Below are 27,441 nucleotides of genomic sequence, written 5' to 3'. Positions count from 1 at the left end.
CATCTTATAGTTTTTGTGTTTAATGTTTATAAACATTTTAAGTTTATTTCTGCATGCCAAAACACTTCTGTGCAAGGCAGAGTCTTAAGCACTTAAGAACACGTCTGTCTCTACATCTACACCTTTCAACTTATTAGCCGGTGAGGCAAGCGCTGGCCTGCTCTCCTGAGGCTTTGTCCCTGTTCCTGGAACGAATACTTAGAACCTACCAGACAGACACTAGGATGTCTGGAACATAAAATGACTGGCACCCAGCACAGATCACCTAAATATCACACTTGACTCACTGTCTACTCCCCTTGTCTACCCCTCTTATTATACCCAACTGACACCTGCGGTTTGTGTGACTAGGATCCTAAAGGCACTGCACAGAGCAGGGACGGGGACTCAAGTTGGATGACAGCATGCGAATACCACACTTAAAAAAAAAAAACCACAAGCCCTGAAACTGAGATCAACTTCCTTTAAGTTTTTATGCCTCGCTACTCGTTCATTGAGAAAAGTCAAATTCTGGTGATAAAGCATCTCATGGAACCATAAGGAAGATCACAAGCCTTTAAGCCAGCCTGGCTGGGCTGATGAGATGGCTTTGTGGGTAAAGGCAGGTCGCTTGTCATTAAGTCTGACAACCTGAGTTCAACCCCTGGGACCCACATAGCAGCGAAGAGAAACAACTCTACAAAGTGGTCCTCTGACCACCATAGTCATGATATGACACGTGTCTACGACAAACCAACAAGAAACAGATAACACACAATTGGATCCAGTAAAGATGAGGATTATCTACCGTTACTGACGTTTCTCTCCTGCACTAAGATGATTCCTCAAGAGTCTCAAATGAGTAACAGAAAGTTTATACATCAGAAACAGAACATAAAACTATACTTGTAGCAAAGTGTCTCATGGAAACACTTTCACACCTTATGAGGCGCCACTGGTTTAAACACCTGAGCCCCGAGCTGAACTGGAAAACTCGGCTGAAAGGACCATGTTCCAGGTGTTGGCTTGTATATCAGCCTCTGATTCAGAAGATGGTACCACTTGTGTTTTAACCTGATTCATCTAGAGCTGGGAAGCTATTCACCAGGTACATGTTTCCATGTCATGAAAAATGTCCTGAAATCCACTACTCAACCATGTAAATGCTCTTACCCCTACAGACCTGTACATAAAAGGTCGATAATAAACACTTCTGTTATCATTTTAAAAATTAATCTTTAAAACATTTTTTGGACTCCAGAATTCTATATAAATACTGACATGAAACTTTATATATATATATATATATATATATATATATATATGTATGTATGTATATATGTATATGAATATACTGTAGCTGTTTTCAGACACACCAGATCCCATTACAGATGGTTGTGAGCCACCATGTGGTTGCTGGGATTTGAACTCAGGACCTCTGGAAGAGCAGTCAGTGCTCTTAACCGCTGAGCCATCTCTCCAACTGGACATGAAACTTTTAAAAGTGATTTTTAAAAACAACAACAGAAACCCCACACTGATGCACAGTAAATGTTTGCATAATTTTCTTGACCCAGGTCTTTGTTCCAACCATATTTTGTACTCCCTTATATTTCTTACAAAGTCTTTCGATGCTCCTTCCTGTAATGGCTACTACTAAGCCATTTGTGGAACAACAGCAACATCAACAGCAACAGCAACAACAACAACAACAACAACAACAACAACAACAACAGCCGGTATGAGAACCAGTTTCAAAACGTAAGACTTGGGAAGCAGTTGAAGAAAATCTGAGATAAGAAGTGCTTGAAGCCCAGATGAGTGACAGCCTTTCTCTTGCCACAAACGAAATGAGAATTAAGGTGACAGCAATTCCAAATGGGAAACAAATCAGGAAGCTATGGAAGCCCAAACCCAGTCACTCTCCAGGACTTAGTCCTGGTGATAAGGACCAGATCTGTATCACAGGACGAAACAAAACAAAGCCACAATGAGAAACAATACACAGAGGAAATCAAATAATGAATGGACTTCCCTGACCCGGACCTGGCTGGGAGGAACTCCGTGGCACTTCTCAAAGTACTTACAGAGGCACCACTCCAAAGCACAGTAAAACTGGGAAATCATCTACTGAAGAAAGGGATACAGACACCCAGGCACTCAGAAAGTTGCCGAAAGTTGAGTAGAAGCCTCCTTTTAGTGAAGAGGTTGATGAGAATATTACCCTCCTTCCTCCCTACTCCACCAGAAACAAATACAATGCAAGGATAACCAGACAGTAACGATGATACATTTCAGCCTAGTGGATTTTTTTTAACATGTCAGTTATAACCAGAATTAAAAAAAATAAATTCTAGTAACAATTGCTTCTTTGTGGCTGCCTTCCTAGAAGGCTCAGGAGAGAAGTTTTGCTCCTCTGAATTCTCCTGCTCTAGCAAATAGCAATGCTCCAACCCCACCCAGAACAGGTTGGGTCTTTGGCATATTAGTCAGCTTTCTGCAGCCACCAGAGTCGATCCAAGCCTAAGTTTGGATTAAACAAATAACATCCCATTCTCCAGAATGCACAGGAAGCCAGGGAGGCTCCTTCACTTCTTTTAGAAACAGAGGTCATAGTTTATACCGGTGTGTAGGAGGTAAACTCTGGTGGCTTAGCTAGCCCACTGTGCTCCTGGCTATCTTCAGCCTGTGATGGATGGCTCCTGAAACCACTGGTTTCACCGACAACGAAGATGAAAGCATAGCAACCTAGCTCAGAGATTACTCTTCCCCATAAGTGGGTTTTCCCACTGGAAGGGGTTGACCATAGGTAATGCATGGCCCTTAAGTGGAAGGTGGGGCTCTACCGATTCTTCCCAATTACCTATGCATAGAAAGGCCGAATCAAGAAAGAACAGAATAATAAATCCTTATTTCCCTATACAGTATATCCATTACTTTTCTTATGACTGTGACAAAACGTCCTTACTAACAAAGGCAATGAAAAGAAGGCACTGCTGAGTACAAGGGCACAGTCTGTCAAAGCAAGCAAGGCAGAGTAGCAGAACCATGAGGCAGTTGCTCATGTTGAATCCCCAGTCAGGAAGCACAGAGCAATGAACGCTGCTGCTCAGCTGGTTTGCTGCTCGGTACCCAGTCCAGAACCCCATCCCATGGAGTGGTGCTGGGTCCATTAGGGTAGGTCTTCCCACCTCATGTAATCCAGTGTAGAAAGCTAGTGTAGTTGTGGCCAGAGGCTTGGATCCATGATGAGTCAGGTTAACAACCAAGATTAAGTATCATGTACTTCAGAACCGTTAGTTATAAAAAGAACCTATTTTCGCACAATCACCTATTTCAGGAAAATAACAGAAAGGTTTCAAAAGAGAGTACGTGTGACACAGTTATCACATGGCATCTCTTTGATCCACAGTCTTTCCTACTCTCGGTTGGTCTGATTAAGTCAATTTTAATGTACACAGGAGCACAATGATTGAACTAAGACATCCTCCCCCACCTTGCCTCTCACTTGCCAATCAGTCTCTCTGATGACTACACCATGTATGCGCTCAAATACTCCATATGTGGATGAAAACGCAGCTCTCCCACCCAACCCATTGAGCTGGTAAAATATTCACTTCATTTCCTATGGTCTTTCCAGTCTTTCTTGGGCAACACTGTGATATGACCTAAAGAAGGCTTGAAAATGAGTCTAATTCCTGTCCCCTAGACTTTCCAAACCCATAATGTCCACTTGCAAATGCTCCTCCATGTCTGGGATGGGCTCTGGCCTTTCATTCATTCACTCCACAAATGTGAACTGACTGCCTAATAAAAGCCAGGAATGATTCTACTTGCTTCAAGAGCTCTACCAGAGAACCTGGAGATCCCTGCCCTCAGCCAGGTGCTGTGCATGTCCCCAATCTCCACACTTGTCAACTGAGCAAGAGGATCCTGTTTAAAACCAGCTCAAGTTATGTATACACAGTAAGACACTGACTTGAGGAAAAATTGAAAGAGAAAAATCTCTGCTTGGAAGTCAATTTTTGCTTTAAAAAAGGAAGGAGGAGGAGGAGGAATACCAGCGAGAGCGCTCAGGAGGTGACTGCACGACGTCAAGGATAAAAAGACCAATGAGATGACAAACGTTACCAGATGTAGACAAACTGGACTGAATCCCATACAAGTGCTGGTGGGTCCAGTGAGTGGCCCTATGTTGGAAAACAGTCTTCAAAAATGTTAAACAGCACAAGATTCAACGATTCCACTCATAGGTCAACAACCAACAGAAGTGAAAACATTCCTCTATTCAAAGCACCACCTATGAATGCTCACCCAAGCACGATCCGTAATAATCCAAAGCAGAAGCAACTCATCCATCACTCAGCGGATAAAATGTGCTATATCTGCACAACTGAGGGCCTTTCAACAGTGGGAAGAGATCTGGTACTGGCGATTAGGAAAGGATGGTCTTGAAAGCATCATGCTAAGTGGGCAATGTCAGTCATAGATAGATAGCACACATTTATAGTTAGGTATTTACACGAAATGTCAAGAACAGGCAGAGATCAGAGCTGGGGAGGTGGGAGGGGGCGAGGGGTGTCTGGGGGAATGGGATTCCTTTCCCAGGTGATGGAATGTTAAGAATGGCTGTGCTGCTCACAACTCGGCCTCTGAAAGTTGCTAAACCACTGTGGCAAACTATGCGGTATGTGAGTCACCTCTCATCAGGGCAGGTGGGAAAAACAACTAAACAGGCGCTGGGGAGAAGGAGAAATGATGGAGACAGATCCCTCTGAGGAGGTAGCGCTCGATACTGAATTTATTGGGGAAGGAGAGGTGGCCAGTTAAAAGGGAAGGGATCAAGAGGGAGTCCTGCTTTGTTTCCCATTTGAAGGCACCAGAGTGCAAACCAGTATCCACCTAGGATGAGAGAGAACACCCACATGGCCCATGTCTATTAAAACAGGTGACTGGGCAGTCTTACATCCTTTGGGTTCTGACTGTGTCGAGGGTGAATCTGGCCAAACGCTAGAAGAAGAAATAGCATCTGAGTGTCATAAGATTCCTTCCAAGAGGACACGGCAGTTCATTTTATACAGTCCGTATCACTCCAATACCAGCCAGAGAGCTGCATGTAAAAGAAAAGAAAGCTATAGATCAATAGTACCAATAGTTAAAAAGTTACCCAGTAAAAACCTGGCAGAATTAGATATGAGAGAGAGAGAGAGAGAGAGGGAGAGAGAGAGAGAGGGAGGGAGGGAGGGAGGGAGGGAGGGAGGGAGGGAGGGAGAGAGAGAGAGAATGAGACTGAGGAAGGAAGGGTCAAGGAACAAAAAGAAAAACTGGTTCAAAATTTAAAAATACATCAGCATAACCAAATATAACAATATTCTAAAGAACAAAGCCCAAATGTGATCACATGGATTAATACAGAAAGAGCCCTCAAGAAATCCAATAGTGGGGCTGCTCCTCCAGAAGACCTGGGTTTGATTCCTGGCACCCACACCCTGCCTCGAAATTATCTATAGATCCAGTCCCAGGGGGTCCAATGCTTTCCTCTGTTGGTGCCAAGCACATACATGATACACAGACTTACATGCAAGCAAAATATCATACACATAAAATGGGGAACCCAGTATCTATTTGTCTGTAACAAATATCTCAGCAAACCAGGACTGAGGAAGAACTCAGCTTGAAGAAGTTTCCTTACAATAAAGCCTCCAGCAATCACACTTAATGAGCATTTTCCCCTGAAGGTTGGGAACCAGGAGAGCATGCCCTTTTACACCAGTCATTTCCTATTGGAGCAGAAGTGCCAGCTAACGGGGAGACAGGATAAGAACCACACACAGACAAGGTAGAAAGAAACAACCATTTTTATGCACAAATGGCTGTCTCACACAGTACTCCCCAAATAGGGATGCAAGACAATTATGTATCTATGGATGACAATGAAAAATAGAAATCAACATTTAGAAACATTTAAAGATACATATCAATTTCAATATGTAACAAAAAAAGACCCCACATAATTATAAACTTAACATCTTAAGTCTTCTTCAAACTTCAAAATGTTGATGGGAGGAATAGAGTTGATTAAGTGGAAAGACACATCAGTTCACAGATGATTCAACAGAAAAGACATCAAGCAAATACATCCAAAATTTGGTACTGATTTAATGCAATTCTAAAAACAAAACACAAATTCCATCAAGGATAGTTCTAGACTGTAAGTAAGCGGATTCTAAAATGTAAACGGGAAGCCACAGAAAGCAGACGCGTTAAAGTCATTGCACAACGAAGGAGGGAGCTGGAGAAAGCACTCTGATTCTCAGACGTAAGAGCTATAGTAAAGAGGAAAACCTCGTACCTGTGAAGGAGCAGACACATAGGTTACGGAATACAACAGCGCACCCAGAAATAGATCCACATATGTGGCCAATTAACTCTGCAAAGGTGTAAAAGCAATTCAATTTGGAGATGTGTCTTTCCAGCAAGGATTGTTGCAAGCCCCTCCACGACATCCCAGACAGAAAAAGAGAAACTGAGGCCAGATCGGAGAACTTTTGATCTATAAAAGGCCCCATTAGAAAACCAAGAGGCAAGCTGAAGGCTGGGAGGAAATATCAAAACCCTACTAGACAAGGGCAGTGTATCTAGAAAATACAGTCTTAAGACCCAGCTGAGAGAAACAAACAGACCCGTAAAAAACGAGCTGAAAGATTAAAACTGACCTTTCTCCAAAAGAATTTTTGAACTTGTAGAAAGGTAATTTAATGGGAAGAAAATAGATTATTCCAGCAAACAGGACTGAAATGACTAAATCAAGCCTCACACCTGACATGAATATTAATGCCAAGCGGACTTAAAGATGTACAACCACCAAATTAAAGAAGCTTCACAGAAGGACACGTAACAAGACATTTTTTTGTGACCTGAAGTGAAGCCAAGAGAGTTTGAGCCCACGAGTTGAAGATGACTGGGCAAGGCAGTGAGGTGAGGTCTCATTTCAACAACGAGTAATGACAACTTAGAAAACAGAAAGGGTGGCAGCCAGAAGACAGGACCTTCAGTTCCGTGAGACGAAATGTCAGATACCTGGTTTCATAATCACCTAACAGTACCTGACGTGACTCGTGGCACATTTAAAAATGGTTAACATAGCAAATTTGATCATTGGCCCACGGCACTCTCTCACTCTGTAGCCCAGGCTTGCCTACAGCTCTGCAAAGATACTGTCTCATTCTCCTGTGTGGCAGCATTACAGGCGAGCATTACCACACCCAGTGATACTGGTTTTTTTTTTTTCCCCACTATAAATAAAAACAGTAACAACATCACAGTGGGACAATGATGTGGAACTGTTTTACATTGCTGGCGTGCAGGGAACACTCTGGAAAAGGTAGGCGATTGCTTACAATATTAAACACACCAAACCTAGGGACAGTCTTACACGTTCCCTCCCAACAGGTGGAAACTCTAATTCACAGAAACCTATAGAAGAATTTTTATAGTGGCTTTGGCTGTACGGACTCCCACCTGGAACTGACTCCTGTACCCTCCCATGGGGGAGTGGTTAAGCAAATCAGGGAATGAGACCATCCCCTGAAATACCACTTAACAACAAAAAGGAGACAGACACCGGTGGGTATATCTATCCGTCTCCAAAGGAGAGCTGCCTAACTCCTCAGTAGTACTGAACACCATGTCCTTTGATCTGTTTGGCTTTCTTTTTTTTTTTTTAATTTTTAAAGTGAGTTTATAAAGAAGTGTGTATCTTCATGGCATGCTCACACATGTTTGACATGCTCTGCTCCTGTCTTTCTCTCTTACCACCCCCTCTCTTATGCCTCCTCCCCAACTCCAGCTGCTCCCAAGCTTGTCCAATGAGTCTCCCTCCTTCAGTGACCTAAGGCATGCATTCCCTTGCTCTCTGTATTTCAGACACCCACTAAGGTACCTCTGGCACAAATCACTCCCTTAGTTTTGAAACACACACACACACACACACACACACAAACACACACACGTACAAAATTTAAAATCTAGGTTCTCCACGTGAAGGAAGACATGCAGTGTTTGTCCTTCCAAGTCTGGAATTCTTTTCTATGGCTGCGTGTTTCTTTATCCTCCGATCTGCTCTTGGACATGTAGGCCAGTCCTCTTCACTGGCTACTGCATATAGTGTGTTTATAAACACGGAGGTGAAAGTCTTTGTGCTGTGCTTCTTTAGAACCCTTACCCAAGACTGGTGTGGCTCAGTCCCCTGTAGTTTTATTTTGAGGCTTGTTTTCGAGGAGCCTCCATATTTGTTTCTGTAGTGGCCCAAGAGCCTACACTTTCACCCTCAGTGAGTAAGGACTCCTTCCCCACGTCCTTGCCAGCATCTGCTGTCATTTGCATTTTCCTGATGGCTAATGATGTTGAACATCTTCCAAGTATTTTACTGGTCCTTTGCATCCTGGCTTTTGAGAACTGTTTCTATAGTCCATTAGCCAGTCTTATGACCAGGACATTTTTGTTTGAGATGCTTGATTTCTGTCATTCTTTATAGATCCTGGCTGCCAATCCCGAGCTGACGTGTAGGCAGCAAGGATGTTTCCCCCAGGCTGCTCTTCACTCTGGTGATTGTTTCCTGCTCTGTCTAGATGCTTCTTAGCTTCCTGTGGTCCCCTTTGTCAATTCTTGTGATGATTTCCTGTGCCACTGGAGTCTGCTCAGAAAACCTTTACCTGTCCCTGTGTATCTTGAAGTGTTTTAGTGTTCTGCCTATGTTTTCCTCTCATACTCTCAATGTTCAAATTTTTTAATGAGACCTTTAATCAATTCCGAATTGATTGTTGTGCAGGGTAGGAGATACTGATGTAATCTTTTGTCTCACATATGAAAATCCAGGTTCCCCAGCACCACTGGTTAAAGCAGCAATCTTTTCTCAAATGTATGGTTATATTTTTTATAGCCTTGTTAAATATTAGCTGCCTACAACCTTATGGGTTTATTTATGGCCTTCTTGGTCTTTATGAGTTTGTTTTTGTTACTTTTTACTATCGCTCTGTAATATAATCGGGATTTTTTTTTTTAGATGTGTGTGTATGTGTGTGTATGCATGTGCAGGAATGTGCATGTGTATGTGAGCCTGCAGAAGTCAGAGGAGGGTTCTGAATCCTTTGATGCTGTAGTTACAGGTGGTGCTGGAGATAGAACTCCAATCCTCTGCAAGTTGCAGCAACAGTGTGTGTTATTACTTCTGAGTCATCTCTTCAGCTTCCCCTATTAGAATTTGAGGTCAGGTATTGTGATACACACAGCATTGTCCTTTCTGTAAAGATTGCTTTAGTTATTTGGGGTCTTTTCTGATTCCATATGAGTCTTAGGATTTTTGTGAAGAATTCATTAATGCTATTTGTTTGTTTTGCCAGAGTGAATATCTATCTATAAGAAACTGACCTATGTTAGCCAAAGGATGGTGGGGGAGGTTAATTCACACACAGAGGGCATCATAGGGAAGAACTGGGCTATGGGGCATGGAGTTGGCATAGATGTGCCCTAACTTTGGAAGTGGTTGGGCAAAACTATTCATATATCAAAATATCTGAGAATTGTAGCACAGACAGGCCAGCCAGCAGACAGATAGAGTTACAGACATAGACATGTTTTTTTTTTTTTTTCCTTTTTTTCTTTTGAATAACCTCTTTGGGAAGGCCATGGTTATCAGTGACTCATAATGACTATTGTCAGGAACCTTTGCACATTCGTGCTCCCCAAAGCCATACTGCACCTGATTCAAAGACCCCAGAGACACACACTGTTGTGGCCACACAGACTAAATCTCTCTTCCTGTGGACTCAAGGTTTACTGATCTGTACCAGGAGCAGAGAGGCAGAGTAGAAAAAGTCTTTCTGAGTCAGGCAAAATACCATGTCATTTTTAGACAGTTACGACGGTTTTTAGACAGCTAGCATAGGCTAGTGTTCAGGGGAACCCCCGTTTCTAAGGGCAACTCACAGGGAGATGTTTCTAAGAGAGTCTGCCCAAACCACCCACCATAACTGAGAAGCTCACCATTTGGAGATCATTGAAGGCATCTTTTGACTAGAACAGCTACATCCCTCCTCTACCCCCAAATCGAATCCATCTAAATGGTCTCCTCACTAAAAGGCCAAGTTGGGAAACACTGCTCTTTGCTCTGAACTGAAAAAAAGATGAAAGTCATGTAGGAGCAGGAGACTAATGTGGATAAGTAAGGATGAAGATGCTCAGAGATGAAAGGGAAGTCAGACTACAATCTCGACAGCGACGGGAGAGACAAGCCCCACGGCGGAAGAGAGCTCACAGACACGGTTCCTGTCAAGTACAGCAGACACAGATGGAGAGGTGACAGGCATCCCAGAGATAACAGGTTCAGTTCTCCCTGAAGTGCCGGCCACGGATGAGGTAACTCCCAGGATCTGCATGAGTGTCAGGCGCTGTGGATGTCCAGCCTTTGGAGATGGTGTTGTTCAGGATGAGTGAGAGTCAAGTGCTAACACAGCTGGTGATGGGTGTGTACCTGATCACTAACTCACATGATTCCTCCCAGGATTTCTCCTGGGGGCTTTTCTTTCCAGTGACATCTCCCCGACTATGATCTCTCATCCCCCTCTTTCGATTCGCTGCCTTATTTTTCTCTACTCGCTTTCTGATCGTCTGCCGACTTACTTGAGTTTACTTTCCGCCTCCTACCCTACTAGCCGGTACCACAAAAGAGAAGGCATTTCGGTCTCAAATGGCAGCCCCATGCCACCATGGTCTGTACCAGTGCCAGGCATCCCAGAGTTGGAATTGCTCAGTGAGTCTTCCTCGAAACAACGAGAAGTCCTGCCCGGGGAGCTTCCTGGTTGCTGCTTGGTTTTTATGGACCTCTGCTCTGCTGTAGTAAATTGGGAAGCAGGGTAGATTCTGCCTTGCTCTTCTCATACAGATATGGCCGCACGTCTGCTTTCTTAGTGGAATAAGAGAGTTTAAGAATCAAAAAGCTCTCGGGGACTTATTCAGCGAGAGCAGGCCTTAACAAGCCCCACCTCAGAGAAGTCCGTTCCCTTCATCCTTCTTGGCAGATATGGAAAATAATCCTAGGCAGCAACATTCTGCTTCCATGGTTACGGACAATATTATGCTTTTCCAGGAGCAAACATAATTTTGATCCTCAGCGACCATGTTTCTGAACGTGCACGCTGACGTCAGCCCGGCCAGGCGGGACTGAAGTAATTTGCTCAGACCAAATTTGTCTTATCGGAAGAGCGAGCCAATGAGGCAAACGCGTGTGTTAGTGACACCTACGAAGGGCTGATCTTCACTGATCTGTGTAGGAAGTTCCCTTACAGGACACAACGTAATGACTGTTGAGCTGGTGTGCAACCTGGGTGCCGGCGGCAGTGCCTTCGTACTTTCTAGACTCCTGTTTCCATAGGAAAGCTGGCTGTCCTGAGCCCAGACTCCCCACCTGTAGAAGTGGCTCACATGTCACCTGGACTTCATACATTGCTCTCATGACTTGATCTGGAGTTCTCACAGCAGAATGTTGTATATAACAACCATCAGTATAACTGTTCTTATTCTTCGGTTTTGTGGAGCAGTTTTCGGCTAGATGGCTCTTTGCAAGTTAGTCTGATTCCTAGAAGGCTGTGGCTTACGACGGCTCTCTCTAAAAATCTCAGCAGGTGTGCCTTTGCCATTACTAACAGCACACGCAAACCACACTGCTCAAGGAGATAAGGTTTGCTTGTCTTCATCTAGAAGCACGGTCTGCTTTCAAATAAGGATAAATGTCAGGACAGAAAATTTACCCTAATTATTTTCTTGGTCCTCTCTCTTTCTCTGAGTATGTGTGTGTGTATGTGTGTGAGTGTGAGTATATGAGATTGTGTGTATGTGTGAGTGTGAGAAATTGTGTGTGTGAATGTGTGAGTGTATATGTGTATAAGTGTGTGTGAGTGAGTGTGTATGACTGTGTTTGAGTGTGTGTTTGAGTGAATGTGTGTGTGAATCTGTGTGTGTGTGAGTGTATGTACATGTGTGTATGAGTGAGTGTATGTGTGAGTGTGTGTGTGAGTGTGTGTGGGAGTGACTATGTGAGTATGTGTGTGAGTGAGTATGTGTGTGAATAAGTGTGTGTGTGAATGTGTGCATGAAAATGTATGTATGAGTGAGTATGTATGTGAGTGTGTGTGTGTGTGAGTAACTGTGTGTAAGTATGTGTGTGTGAGTGACTGTGTGTATGAGTATGTGAGTGTGTGTGTGTGAGTGTGTGTGTTTGAGTATGTGTGTGAGTGACTGTGTATGTGTGTGAATGAGTGTGTGTGAGAGTGTGTGCGTGAAAATGTATGTATGAGTGAGTATGTATGTGACTGTGTGTATGAGTATGTGAGTGTATGTGTGAGAGTGTGAGTATGTGTGTGTGTGAGTATGTGTGTGTGAGTGACTGTGAGTATGAGTGTGTGTGAGTGTGTGTGTGTGAGTGTGAGTATGTGTGTGTGTGAGTGACTGTGTGTGAGTATGTGTGTGTGAGTGTGTGTGAGTATGTGAGTGTGTGTGAGTGTGTGAGTGTGTGTGAGTGTGTGTGTGTGTGAGTGTGAGTATCTGTGTAGAGATGGGGTTTTCTTATACAGTTCAGGCTGTAGAGTACGTGCTGCAATTCACATGTGCCCGGTGCTTTCGGACATTCCCTCTCTGGATTTCCTGCGTCTCCTCGTGGCACTGAGCTGTACCTGATGTAGAGACAGGTGCTGAGTGTGGGAGGAGTGGAAGCAGCAGGCGCCAGCCGTTTCAGGACCTGGTTTTGATGGTAACATGGTAAAAGTTGGAGGAAGAACTGTTTAGACAAAGGGCTTGCTTGGATGTCTGACCCTGTGGAGACACGAACACATTTGAACCTCCGTGGACAGAGTTTCTGTGTAGCGCCTGGAAGGCCTGCTTTCAATCCCTAGCACTGGAAGGAATCCACAAAGACAGGAAGGTGCAGAAGCTGAACTTGAATCCCTATCACCGAAAGCACAACAGGGAAACCATTGGGAAGGAAAAGACACAAATGACATTCTGAACTCTGAAGACAGGGAAGGGAGACAAGCGTGACTTAGGCCAGACTGAGGAAGGCCTCGTTTACAAGAGGGGACCCAGGAGAAATGGTATGGAAGAGGGCTTGTCAAGGAGCAATCACAGGACTCCTTTGTCATTCTAGTATGGGTAAGCTGTGATGTCTACACAACACCAACCCAGCCTAATCAAATATCTCAGGCGTCAGCCATGACAATACATTCGGCTACGGCTGAAAAAGAGGGCTGTTCTCCTGTTTCAGGATGAACCAGCGCTATGGGTAAACGTCTGCCCAGGAACAATGGCAAGAAACTGGAAGTCTGTGTACAAACGTGATCTGCCCCATAGATGAGGTGTTTCTATGGGCTTCAAAGGAGCCTTCCAAAGCACAGTGGACTCAGGACCACTAAGAATGGCCATTTGTGTTAGCGAAAATGGCACTAACACATTCATGTTAGAGACTCCTACCAACTAAGTACCCTCATGTGTGGGAAAAGGCCATACGTAATCAATGGCCGCGGGACACGGGATGTTAGGCTCAGGGGCACAGGGACCGATACTCAATAGTTACTTTTCTCTGAAGAAATTCGTTGTCTTTCCCACTCTCAGATGCTATAGACGATCCTGCCAGACTACACGTAGCCTAGATCTTGTCCAAACAGCCTGGCTCCGCTATATGGGGTAGCTTTTTTTTTTAAAAAAAAAGAAGATACCATTTTCTTGGTTGTTTTAATTTTTCTGTTCTTTCTTCAACATGAAAATGAAAAAGCCGCCCCTCCCCCTCAACACACACTCACAGTAGCCTGTCAATCACTCTACTACTGAGCTACCTCCTCATCCCTTTTTGGTTTGCTTAAGCTTCATGGATACTTTCTTCAGGTCTCAACAGAAATTAAAGCCTCACAATAAACATACAAGTACGCTGAGGTCCACTTCATAATTCAAATAAATAATGAGAAAGGAGGAAGAAGAAATCCTCTGTGCATGTCTCTCTAAGGAGGGGGATGTTAGCAGCTTCGGGTCTACATAATGGGCAACAGATAATCGAGAGCCTCTAGTCTCCTCTCAACATCCAAGAGACTCGCTCCCCAGTCTTCAGTAACCATGGTAACTTGCAGAGCCAGATCCTAGCAAGGCTTGGGGAAACATGAGAGGAGCTCTTCAGAAGGGCAACCTGGTTCTATCCACTGACAAACAGGGTCAACAAGATGCCTAGCCAGGGACTAGAACACAACGAGTCTTCTGAAGTCCAAGTACAGAATCTGGAAGGAAAACACATTAGACTCCAGCTCATCTAATTCCTTGGATTTTAACAAAACAAAACAGACCCCAAACAAACAAATAAACGAAAACAGAAAACGAGGCTCAGAGGCCATCTGGTTTGACAAGGATCTTCTCGTGTTTGGTAGAAAGGAAATCACTTACTGGTCCTCACTCAGCACAGAGCCCACCATCTCCCACTGGTTTCTAATCCAGGAAGACCCTAGACATGGCAAAGGTCTCAGTATCCGCCTCCCACCCCATCCATCTGTCATCTTCTATGTTTTATTGTGATGGCATAAAAAAGGACAAGAAAGCCATAAGCTTGTGTCTATACATGGCGACTCCCAGCAATCTTTTCTACTTCTGTGCTCTTACGACTTCCCTCCTCCGAGACAATTCTGAAAGCATCCTCTGGTATCATTGTTGTCCATTAGACAGCAAACAATCAAATTTTCTATCCGGGAGTGCAGCAGAGACTTGTGTCCAGGAGGCCCTGCTGTCCCTGTTGCACACATTTGTGTGTGTCTAGTATTTTCTATTCTGTTTCACATGGAAAGGACACAAGATCTGCCCCGTGACCCCGCACACGTGCTGATGCTGGCAGACTAGCAAAATGAGAAATTTTGAGAAATTGTTTTGAACAATAATCATGCCAAAAGCTGGACTTTCATCAAGAAATAAGTGGTTTTTTTTTTTTTTTTTGCCCTTAAACGAAATTCCACGGGCACCCAGCATTTGGTTAAACTGAGCTTAGAATTAAAACCAATTTCTCCCACAAGTCCATGTGAAAGGGACAAACCAATGAAATTCTTTTGATTGATTTTTTTTCTTTCTCATATAGGGCCTCTTTTCCATCCATTCTTTATATATATGATTTTATATGCATTAGTGGGAGGGCCTCAGATCCCCTGGAACTGGAGTTACAGACAGTTGTGAGCTGCCTTGTGGGTGCTGGGAATCGAACCTAGGCCCTCTGGAGGAGCAGCCAGTGCTCCTAACCTTGGAGCCATCTCTCCAGCCCTCTCATCTGCTGTTTTGCTTTGATGCTGGGTCCTGCTATCCAACCACGCTGGCCTTCTGCTTACAGCCCTCACGCCTCACCCTCTGACGGGTCAGGCACATGCCATCATGCCCAGTGTAATTCTCCACGTTCAATAAATCCGTAGAGTAAATGACAATGGAACAATTTTCCATCATCTTTCCTAAGACAGAGACTATTGGTTTGTTCTAAAGACACATCCTTTTGTCCGGTCATTTAAATCTTGACTCTGGAAAAACTATAACAAAGAAGACGGAAAGAAAAAAAATGAAAACCAAAAGCTCTGAGCTAGGCGTGGTAGCACATGCCTCTAATCTAGGAGGTGAACTCAGAAGGATCAGGAGTTCAAGGCCAGCCATGGAGTGAGTTCAAGGTCAGCCTATAACAAGATCCTGCTCAAAGAAATATATAGCTGTAATTAACAGATATGTCTCTACTAGTAGCAATTGGTAGATGGCAAACAGCTCTGTATATATGGAAAAGCGGGTGTTTGATGCCTGGATTCTCACAGACAGCATTTCTACCTCCAACCTACCTTACCTCCACTCTTTCATATGCCTGTATCTATATGAACTTACAAAGTTGTATTTTAATGTAAGACAACATTAGAAAGCCGAGGTCGGAACAAAATTAGGGACAGTCAGAGCTGTTGAATTGTTTTATCTTTAAGTGAAATAATTTCCATTTTAAACACGAATACATATTCTTTCAGAAAAAAAATCACATAAAGCACACAATTCACCTGTTTGAAAAGCATTAACCTTTATCGTTTCGCAACTGAGACAGCGTTCGTACCTGCTGAGGTCTCTCGAAATTTGTCACTGGTCTTCTTTTTCCTCCATTTCCAAGGCTTGAAGATTTTACCAATGGTAGAGAGTTTCCCCTTTCTCTTGAAGGGAGGTGTCTGGGAACCTGCTGGGGGGCCATCTGAGTTTGCTACGGAGGCTTTGTCTAGTCCATCAACTGTATAAAGAAAAACCAAGTTAGAGAAAAGCTGCAATGAAAGTCTGAAACAGTACTGTCTTTTCTTGGACTGTTAACAGCAACTTTCCTGTACTCTTTGGAATCTCACATAAAGTCTGTTTGTCCCATTCTGCAGCTGGTAGGACTCCCTTGACATTAATCAGGGACATCAATCAATCATGAGTTATAGTCCTCCTAGGTAATCATTTTTGGGAAGCAGAAAAGGAATAAGAGACTTACATAACCGTTAGGGCCAGACAAATAAAGACCCGTGAACGACAGCTGAAACCAACTGCAGCAGCACATGGCTATGTCATGCAGGAAAGGAGTTCTCTTGTGCCCCTGCTCTAGGATGTTCCTCCCCAGCTAGTCTGGAATTCTCAGCAAGGACTTCATAGTCACGGCGCTATGTAAGCCAGGGTTTCTCGTTCACAAAATAAAGTAGGTGACAGGAATCTGAACTCTGTTTTTTCTGATGCTAGCACTAGTGTGTGCTTCTGTTACAACCTCCAAAAACCTGGCAGCTACCATTAACAGTGAAACTCCATGGGAAACATGGGTACGGCATGTGACAAAGCATTGCCTTTGGTATTTTATCATTCAGAAACAAACAAACAAACAGCACATTCTGCAGCTGCCTTACGCTAAATTCCAAACCGGAAAAACATAAGAATGACCTATGTCATCCCACCCCCAAATTTCAATGGTAAAAACCAAGGCAATGACAGCCGATGGTTTTACCAGGTCTTTTTATAAAATGGGTATTTGGACAAATACACTATCAGTTCAAACCGACAAAAGAGTAAGTGTTGAATCCCAGTGGCAGATGCATTGAAGTCATTCATCTTCTCTGAAGTTTTGGAAACTTTCATAATAAGCTATTAAGATGGAAAATAAATACAAATAGAATTTTCACAGCCAAGACTTGTCCTAAGTTCAAGACTGAATGGACCCCCTTTCTTGTTACTTTAGATGTAACTATGGCATAGACCCATCTGTACAAACAACCTGAGTTCATTTCAGAAATAACATGCTGAAAAGGCCACACAGAAGAGAGAATGCACGGTGAGGTTCTATTTTTACCACAATTTCATATAGGCAAAAGGAATCAAAATAGTCCAAATAAAACAAAAGAATAAAGCCAGTAGGATTAACTCAAGACAGGACACTGGGAAAGACAGAATTTATGTCAATACTGGATGGATTATAGAAAACTGCTCATACATCTAAAGTCCAATTAACGTGTGCTGAGCTGATTACAGCTGTCAAAGATGAATGGATGAATAGATGGTGTGGTGGTTTGAACAGGTTCTCACCCTCCCTGCCCCCATAGATCCGAGTGTTTGAATGTTTGGCTCATGGAGAGTGGCAAGATTAGGAGGTGTAGACTTGTTGGGGTACGTGTGGCCTTGTTGAACCAAGTGTGTCTCTGTGAAGGTGGGTTTTGGGGTCTCATCCTATGCTCAATCTCCACCCAGTGTGAAAGAGAGTCTCCTCTTGGTGGTCTTCAATCAAGGTGTAAAACTCTCAGCTCCTTCTCCTGCACAATGTCTGCCTTATACTGCCATGCTTCCCTCCATGACAATGGCCTGAAACTCTGAGACAGTAAGTCAGCCCCAATGAAACATCTCTCTGAGTCGCCTTGGTCATGGTGTCTGTTCACAGCAGTAAAACCCTATGAAGGCAGATGAAATGAGCAGATGATTAAAAATACCCAACCATAGCAAAACATTGTAAAGACATGGTGCCTATGATGAAATGTTTTTAATCTCTGTACAGTTTTGGAACTTTTTATAATAAAAACTATCTGGGGAAGGAACAAGGAATAAGACAATTCTAAAGCAAGCACTTCCGCTTCAAGGGAGATATTTTTCCTTCTACTCCTTTTCTTAAGTACAAACTTGGAAAGCAACGGCAACCCTGTGTGCTGCTGAGTTTCAAAAAGATGATTGTGAAGTAGAGAAAAAGCAAACCACCGTAAGTTCTCAGAACCCCCAAAACAGGGTGCTGTGGGGACTTTGGCTACACCTCTCACTTTTATAGCTGAAGAAGTTAACAAACCAGATAGACCAGTGGGCATGGGCCAAAAGGCCTCAATAAAAGCCTGTTCTCTCTAGCTACCAGGTGGGGGGAAAAGACAGCCTGGAAAGACAGAAAAGTTTAGATGACAATTATTGTGCTCTGTCCAAACACCACAAAGGAAACCGTGATCATACATTCCAGCAAAGCTAAACACAGGAGGAATGAGGTTTTCACTCTCATGACTCTCCAGCAAGGAGCCTGTTACCCCTGCCAGAGCCATGCTAACGGAAGACAAAACAAGACAGTCATGCCTACTAGCAGGTAAGGAAGTGTCCCCTACAATGACAGTGGAGGCTGTGTGTAGAGCCTAGATGTTTACCTTAGGCGGCAATTGTGACTGTGTCAAACCCTGTCCACTGGAAGTTCTACCCCTGCTGGATATTAATGAGGACCTCCATATACACGGTGTCAACAAGAACCTGGATTTTCACCTCGGTGCATGAGTGGCAAGCTGGCACTCATTGCTCGCTTGCACAAGTGTGAGATGAAGTCAACAGAAGCAGACGGTTGAAATAAGATGTGGAATCTCATGACATAATACTTAAAAAGTTCAAGCTTTGGTTTTAAAAAAAAAAATTCCCCTGACATATCGAGAGCCAAGAAAATTCCAAACTGAATGAACGACATCAATCAATGGTTACAAACATGTAGACAGCTGAGTCTGCATGCATTTTTCCTTCCAATTACATATGGCAAGTCCCACCCTTCACTCTTATGATTTTGACTCTGTTTCCCAGGTGCCACCTAGGCAGAGGTACCACAGGCTTCTGTAAGTGGCCCTAACCCCACTTGCAGCTAGACCCTACAGAAGGAAGGGTGGGGGTCTGTACCCTAAGTCAAAGGGAAGCCTCAGCATAAAAGTAAAACCTTCACTTCTATTCCTGTTCAGTTGCCTACTGTGCGCCTCAGGACAACCCACTGAGGAAGCAGAGTGTGAGCTTTTTCTTCCTCAAGAGTCTGGATATCAAAATCTCACAGAAAAGATCAATTTTGAACAATTGGATGTTATTAAAAAAAAACCTATCTATCTATCTATCTATCTATCTATCTATCTATCTATCTATCTATCTATCTAGATGAGCTGACTTGTGCAAACAGAGAAACTAACACTTTCATCTGAAATTTATCTCTGTGGCTACAGACCAACGCCGTGTTCATTCTTACTTTCTTACACCAGAGAGGAACTCTCATCATCCAGACCACATACCTGGTTCTTTGTCACACTATACAAATCAGGATTTCCATCCGACACAGTGAGGCTCAGTCTGTTTTACACTTGTAAGTAAAAATAAAGTAAAAGTGAAAAAAAAATCAAAAGCATCCATTTTCTTGCTGGCAGAGGTTAACAGGAAGCGTGGGATGACTGCACAGGGAACAAATGACACTGTCTTCTCTTCACCTTCAGTCCTTCCTTTATCTTAAGTACCAAAGGCAGAGGCCGGGGCCCAGCAGACACAGAGGTATGTGCACGTGTGAGTGTGCACAATCACATGCTTCTGTGCCTGCCCCCCCCCCAGCAGAGTGAATCCACTTGTTTTTATAATTGGTAGATTCTTATTTAAAACCACCTTTGCCGTTAGACACCGTATGATGGCACTGTTGGCCAAACGCCATTGCGATTCTCTTAAAGCATGATGGGCCCGGGGAGGTGTGGGCAGAATAAATCTTTCCCAGGCGCCTAGAGATCGGGAGCACCACTGATACTTCTCTTTCTTCTTCTGAACAAACTTATCGTCAGAAACCCCTTAGGGACTTTCTGTCAATATTCCATCTAAGCCCAGTAGAGCCTGTGGTTGCACATGGGGGAGGGCTCCCTCCCATTTAGCCCCATCTAGCCGTCTTCAAAGTTAATCTTCACAACCTTTCCTGTTGTTTCTCTTTTTCTTTGCCCATCTTATGTGGGAGAGACCTGGTCTATGTAGACCAGGCCTGCCTCAGACTCATAATCCTTTTCCTCGACCTCCTCACAGGAGCAGATCACATACAACAAAGATCCACTTTCCTGTTCACTATTTCCTTCTGGTTCACACTAGAAACTTACATTTTTAAAGACGGCATATTTTGAAATGCTGTCTTGCATTCCCACTCCCTCCCTAAAGATGGAGATTCTATGCATGCGTTATTTCCTAGTAAAGTCAGCCCATACCACTGAGCTTCCTCACATTAACCAACTGGTAAGGCTTCAAAGAGCACATGCGGTCTTTATTTTAAGTTAAACAGAAACTCAAGCAACCTTAGCACAGCCATGACCACATAACTCACAAAAATTAATGAAGCTACATAATTGCTACATTAAAATTGTGAACTTCGGTGTTCTTTGCTCTGAGACCTAAGAACAGACAGAGCTTCTTAGACAAGGCCAACTATTTAGTGCAAGAGTTTATAGGTCTTTAAAAACAATATTTAGTGTTTTATGATATGTCAGACACCCATTTTCCACACACACAATCATTTCAGTCACTGAGAAAATGAGGCACAGTATTCCATTCATAAATCTAGTAACTGAAAGGTCACTCAGAAAAGAGCCCCAGTGAAAGATCTCCTGGTGCTGACGTTGGGCAAGCTGGCATCCACCTTGTGAAAAAGTCATTGAAAAAGATGGTCTCAGCTTTCTCTAAATACCCTTAAATACTTGCAGGTGAAGTTGAATGCATTTATAAAATCCAATAATAACAAAACCAGACAGGGATCATATGTGGTATTTACATTCTGCTAGGCCCACACTTTGAGAAAGCTAAAAAGCAAAAACAAAAATAAGCAAACCTTCCTTTATTTTGAAACATGGCTTTGGAGACATGTATTGCTGTTCGATCGTCATGATTATAGTAAAATGATGGCAATAGAGTTTTGCCATGTTTTCTTTTTGTGTTTCCACAGCAGTCTACCTCACAGAGCACTCAGTTAAAAAAAAAAAAACGCAGACATGGTGCACAAAGGTTCAACTACCCCTCCCCCATTTACAAAGTCCTAGGGAGGATTTAACTACATGCCTCTTTAAGTGAAGTAATGGCTCCATACATGCGCCATCATACATGAGGGCCGACTGATAGACCAAGTAGATAAAAAAGTCACAGTTAATGGATGCTACAAGCTACAAACCATCCATGATGAAAATGTATAAGGTGGCCAGCCCATGGGCCATCCTTGACCTCATCATCAATAATCACAGTTTACATTAGTTTGAACCAAATCTTTTCCCTTCCTTGGAAGTAAGATGAATGACCACTGAAGAAGGAAAAAGGAATCAATTATAGAACACCCCATCTGGGCACAGGTTAGAAGCTCTGTATGCATATGGTGAGACGCTACAAATGGAAGCAAGTGGATGGCTGATGGTGGAAGTTGCAGATAGAGAAGTGGAAATGTAGAATGCTCTCCATGACACCAATGACGGTTGAAACCTAACTGCATAGGCTCATGCTTTTCACGATGGGAAGACAGTAAATAGACTGCCAGCATGGACATACATGCCACCAGATGCTCCTATATGTTCTTTCTTGTTATGTCTGATAGTGTTCTTCAATAAAGGGAAAACCAAAAAGTCCATTCTGTACAGAAATGGTTACTTCTGGGGTTGGGACACAGAAATATTAGATGAGCCCTTAGCATCTTATATTGATAGGAAGTAAGGGGATATTCTAAACAAACTGAACAGTGGATGTCAGAGAGACATGGGCAGGAACTCAAAGCCAAATGTTTGAACAATTTGGGCAAAGTAAATAATACAGTACTACCTTGTAATCCAAAATACAAAATAATTATCTATGGGTCCATAATTACACAAATAAACATTAAATAAATTTGGGGCAAAGGAATTGGTACAGATGAGCCTTCCTTCCCATGGCTTAAATGTTACCACAGTGCAATCCCTTCTGAAGAGCAGAAGCATGGAGGATGGCTAACTTCATAATCAAGGGCACTGAATCATCTCACCCAAGGTGAACAAGGTCATTGTCATCTGTGATAGATCGTGTTTACCAGTAGCATCCTTCGTGTGTTGTGATCACTCTGGATCTTCAAAACCCACAAGCCAGGGACATTATGAGAAAATGTCAGGAGGCCATGTTGAGAGACATTTCTGATAGACCTGACGGATGCACCTCAGACCAACAAAGTAATTAAAAACAAATGGGGTCTGAGTAACTGACAGGGAGAGGCCATGACATGGGCCCTTAATGGGATCCCCCATCAAACACAGTGACATCAAGGAACCACTGTTGGGATTCTAATAAACTGTAGCTTGTCAGAAGCTGCCACTGTCTGTCCTTTGGTTGTAATAAGATTATCACCTACACAAGAAACTAAGAACAAGAGGGGGAAATACAGCAATATATGAGAATAGGGACATCTTCCCTTGCTTTCTGCAAACCTGGAACTATTCCTTTATCTAAAAAGAACCATCCATGTCTGTGTCTACAGGTTTCAGTGTGTGTGGTTATGTGCACCCGTGCACACGCTCAGACCTGAGGTGGACACCGGGTGCCTGCTCTGTCATCACTGTCTTATCTTAAGCCAGGGTCCCTCCCTGAACCTAGGGCTAGGCTGACAGCCAGCACGCCTCAGTGGTCCTCCTGTCTCTGCATACCACAGTGCTAGGGGTCCATGCACAAACCCTCATGTCCCCTTTTTATGTGGGTGCGGGACGTTCAAACTTATGCTCATGTAACAAGCTCTCCTTGTTACTACCCACTGAGCCCCAAATCTGTTCTAAAAGACAAGTTACATTTTAATGTATCATACTCACCCACGGGGTAGATACACTTATCTGTATTTTTATGGTCCTTTCTGCTCTAAGAGGCACGGGGTGGGGTACACTGAAGGTTCCTGCCCCCAGGATTTTGGGGAAATAACATTTTCCAGTTGCCCGCCTTCCTTCCCTTCCCCAACACTTTCATTTCCCAGTATTTTGGCACTGAGGGTATTTAAAGACTGTTGTCCTGCTATTTCAGCACGTTTTAGCACATGACTTACTCCAATTAAGTGGTAGTCAACAATTTCTATAAGAGTGGAGAATGGGGTCACTGTCCACACCACATCAGAAAGTACTTAGTCACAGTTACGGAGAGGCCAAGTAAAGAAGGGAGATTTCAAACTCATCCCCCAACACGCATGGGCACGCCATCCATGCAAGGGTGGTTGTCACACACAGTTGATACAGACTGACAAATTTGGGATAAAAAGTCTCCCTGTCTTTTGATCTTTAGTCAGTGAGGTCATTTTAATGATAAAGTTTTGACACTCAGCAGCCAATGTCAAAGGGCTGAAATTGATTCTGTAACAACCAAGCAGCATCACTGCCCATAAGACTTGGAAAACTAAGGAAAAGAAACCCCAAGGTTCTTGCTTCTGTCCCCAGGCTTCTGAGAAGCAGAGAGCTCGAGCTATTTATTCATTGGCCCATATTGGGTTCTTCTGCTCTCCCGAGAGCCAGAAGTATTGTGTGCCTTATTAATAATAACAGAACTCATAATGTCCCATATTTCTTGAGCACTTACTATTTGCCACAAACTCAGCAAAGTGCTTCACCCACAATAATCTGGGCTGATTTTTACAACAGCTTGGGAGCCAGGCATGGAAAGAGGGTGTCATTTCTGCAATGAAACAGGGAGAAAGCCTCAGAGATTGAAAACCCAACTTGGGATGGGACATTCGGTAAGTACGTGTTTATGTTAAAAAAGACAAAGATTAAAGATACAACGAGTAAGTAATATAAAAGCTTCCCTGGTGTAACAGCACAGGGGTTAAATGTCAGGGTTTGGATTTTAAGTCATAGCTACTCGCCTCTAACAGTAGTCATCCCACCCAGTTCCTCACAAGGCTGGCTTCAACTCAGGGCTGTGTACCTGGAAAATCCGGGGAGATCACAGAGCCGGTAGGGCCTGCCAGCTTTTTGTTCCTGAAACTGTTCACACTCTGCTGAGGAGGCAGACATAGCTAGTGGGCTGTGCAAACCAAAACCAAAAGTGGACACAGAGGAGGGAGGAACCAACTCCAGCTGAGTTCCTTAGGAAGGACTGGGACCCGGGGCCATTAAGATGAGGGAACAATTACCCTGCAGGGAATGAACCCAGGATGGCTGAGCTTTTAACACAACCCAGTGCAAACTCAAAGTTTCTTGCTATCAGTATCACGATCACTGGGCTGGGCTCACAATAGACACAGGAAATGTATTTATGGGAGAATATGAACAAACTTATAAGATCCTGTTTTTGACCACGTGAGATAATTAAATATGAAGTGTTCAAAGAGAAACGGGAGCGTTTTGAACTTCACATAAATGGCAGATGCAAATTGTCCCTTCATCTGGTTCCCAGTGGGTGGGGGGAACATCCCCTCCCCCAGGCTGTCTGCATTAGGTTATCCGAGCACATTCAGCGAACCAGAAGCATGTCCTGGTATCTCCAAAGCAGCCAACTGTAAACCAGAAAGCAAAGCAGCCGTTGCACAACCCGGACAGCCAATAAATCTCGGTTACTGCTCTGGATTTTGATCACGAAATTGGGACGGCGGACTGTAAGCCAGAGAGAGGAGATCCGGATCCCAGGCCAACTCAGCTACGTCCGCAGCAGCCCCGGAACCTTGAGAGAGGACCCTGATTTTTCAACACTGTAAATTAGGAGACTGGCTAAGTGACGTCACGGTGCCTCTCCAACCATTCAGGGTTCTCTTGGTTCTCCACTCGCTTTGGCGAAGTCACACTGAAGACCAGCTCTGAGCGCCCATGGATCCACTCATTGCTCATCATAACAGAACAGGGAACAGGCCCTATTCACGTTGTCCCGTTTAGTCCAAGAGGAAGGAGAAGCCCAGAGAAATCAGGTGACTTGTCCAAGGTCATAGAGCTGCTAAGACAGAGCTCTGGTTTGCCTCCAGCATGTCCTTTACATAAAATGGGAAGCGAGTGCTGTTATGGGAGAGAATAGATCTCTGTTCAAAATAACATAAGCTATAAACTTAGAGAGTGCATCATAACCCACTTTTGCTGTCGGCTATGTACTTGGACTTCTCCAGAATTGGGGAAGGTACTGTTTCGATCTCTCAGAGTCCCATGACACCTCAGTTCATTCACACTTGTTACAGGCACAGTGTAGTTTTAAGTTAATAGACATTTTCTTCTTCATTTTCCATTCAGTGGATTCATTGAGAATCATTATTTATTATAAAATTAACTCTAAAAATTCAATACCATCAATTTTTAAGCTTAAAAAAAAAAAAAAAGAACCAGAAGCGTCCATTCCTTCTAAATTCCCAAAGGGAAACACAACTAAAGACTTCCATCTGCCTGTAAGCACTGACAGAAAAACCCAGAGTTTAAACTTGTGGGCCAAAGTGTAGAATAGTCTGTTTGTGCAGCTGTGTGACATCCTGATTCGCAGACATGCACAGCTTCCCCGAGACGTGCTAGAGGATATTTCACAGATTAAATACAGTCATTCATGTATGGGGATTAAAGGAATTTTGATTGAGTGGGCAGAGGGTCATTTCGCAAATGGAAGAAATCAACTTTAATGAAAACACAAAGTATTTTAATTCTTGAAAACCATTACAACCACCACAAGCAAAGGTTTCTTTCCAGACAGATGAGGGGTTTGTACAGGAACAAGAAGTTAGTTAAAGGAATAAAAACTAAGACGGGAACCAACCACTCTGACCTTGCTACCCGCAGGCCCCTACCATCTACAACGACTCACAGTCTGCTCTGAACGAAGGATTGCTATGCTTGGGAAAAGGAAGAAAAATTCTGCATATGCTTTGTGGACAATCTGCCAAGTAAGACAGAATTTCACCTCATTGGTTTGAGGATAATGATCCCCCTGTTTAGGCTGAGCACACACAGATGGATGAAAATTAGGGGAGAAAATGAGAGGTCTTACATATAAACTATTACATTTTTAAAAAATGTAGCCCTGGTGATGTGGATATATAATCACAGATACACAGGAAGCCAGGAGGATTTCAAGTTCAAATTCTTGGTGGGCTACGGACTGAGTTCAACAGTAGTCTGGACGATTTAGTGATAAACTATCTTAAAATAGAAAGGAAACAAAGGATGGGGAAGGGGCTGGGGACATTGCCCAGCAAGGAATGTGCTTGCTAGACAAGCTTGAGAGCCCGAGTTTGGATCTCCAGTACTCAAGCTGGGTGTGGCTGCGCCCCTGAATCCCAGCACCGGGAGGTGAAGGCAGATGGAGTTCTGGGACTTGTTTGATAGCATAGCAGAATAGGTGATCTCTAGATCAGTGAGAGACTCTGTCTCAGAAAGTACAGTACACACATAGTGATGAAGACATACGACAATGGCATCTACAGGCAAGTGTGTCTGTGTGTGTGTGTGTATGTGCACACACGTGCACACACGTGTACAGGCTTGGGATGTAGACCAGCGGTAGAATGCCAGCCTCATATGTAAAAGGTCCTAGGTTCAATCCACATTATTTCAATAAACAAAAATTACATAATTAAAAATAAAATCTAGTGCAATAACATCATTGTAAAGACCATGGCCAAATTTCAATTCACACAAAATCATGAAAAGTTCCCCAGAGCATGAACAGGACATAAATATCAACAGACCAGCCAAAAGAAAAGTATATAAGATCTCTCTTTTAAAATGTTTTATAATATCTATCTATATATCTATGTATGTGTATGTATCTGTATGTCTCTGTCTATCTATCTATCTATCTGTCTGTCTCTCTGTTGATCTTCTATCATCCCCAACTATATTACCTAGCAACCTCATCAAGTCCCCAAAGCACGTATCTACTAAGAAATGGGTGGCCACACATAAAACTGGATTATTTCCTGGAGACAGACATGAACTTTACAGGCATATAGAGAGAAAACAGGATGCTGGAAGATAGATCCCACAGAGGAGAATTTATGTCGATTCGTCATGCAGAGTCCCAAGGCTCCAGATTTATATCCTTGTAGTTCAGCCTAAGAGATGAGTGCAAGCAATCCAGGCATTTGAACTTGGAGAGGCAAAAGGAACAGGGCTGTGAATGATGAATGGGTCCCAGGGACGCAGCAGAGGAAGAAGAGGAACTGCCTAGAGGTCT

The 27,441-nt window shown here is 43.4% G+C and overlaps 1 protein-coding gene across 3 annotated transcripts in view; it reads right to left on the bottom strand.

Annotated features, from left to right (window-relative positions):
* The window catches only part of PHACTR2 (phosphatase and actin regulator 2), a gene marked incomplete at its 3' end in the record, with an annotated part of 108,064 nt that overhangs the window by 59,362 nt on the left and 21,261 nt on the right, over positions 1–27,441 (bottom strand). For all 3 annotated transcript variants that reach the window (XM_080941642.1, XM_080941643.1, XM_080941644.1), the window contains exon 2: positions 16,130–16,297. In XM_080941642.1, coding sequence (XP_080797768.1) covers positions 16,130–16,297 — 168 coding nt within the window. The remainder of the gene's footprint in view (positions 1–16,129; positions 16,298–27,441) is intronic.

Source organism: Micromys minutus, assembly GCF_963924665.1.
Source record: "Micromys minutus genome assembly, chromosome: 30".
In the NCBI taxonomy this organism is placed as follows: Eukaryota; Metazoa; Chordata; class Mammalia; order Rodentia; family Muridae; genus Micromys; species Micromys minutus.
The sequence above is the reverse complement of the archived record's forward strand: the minus strand, read 5'-3'. Positions and strand labels throughout refer to the sequence as shown.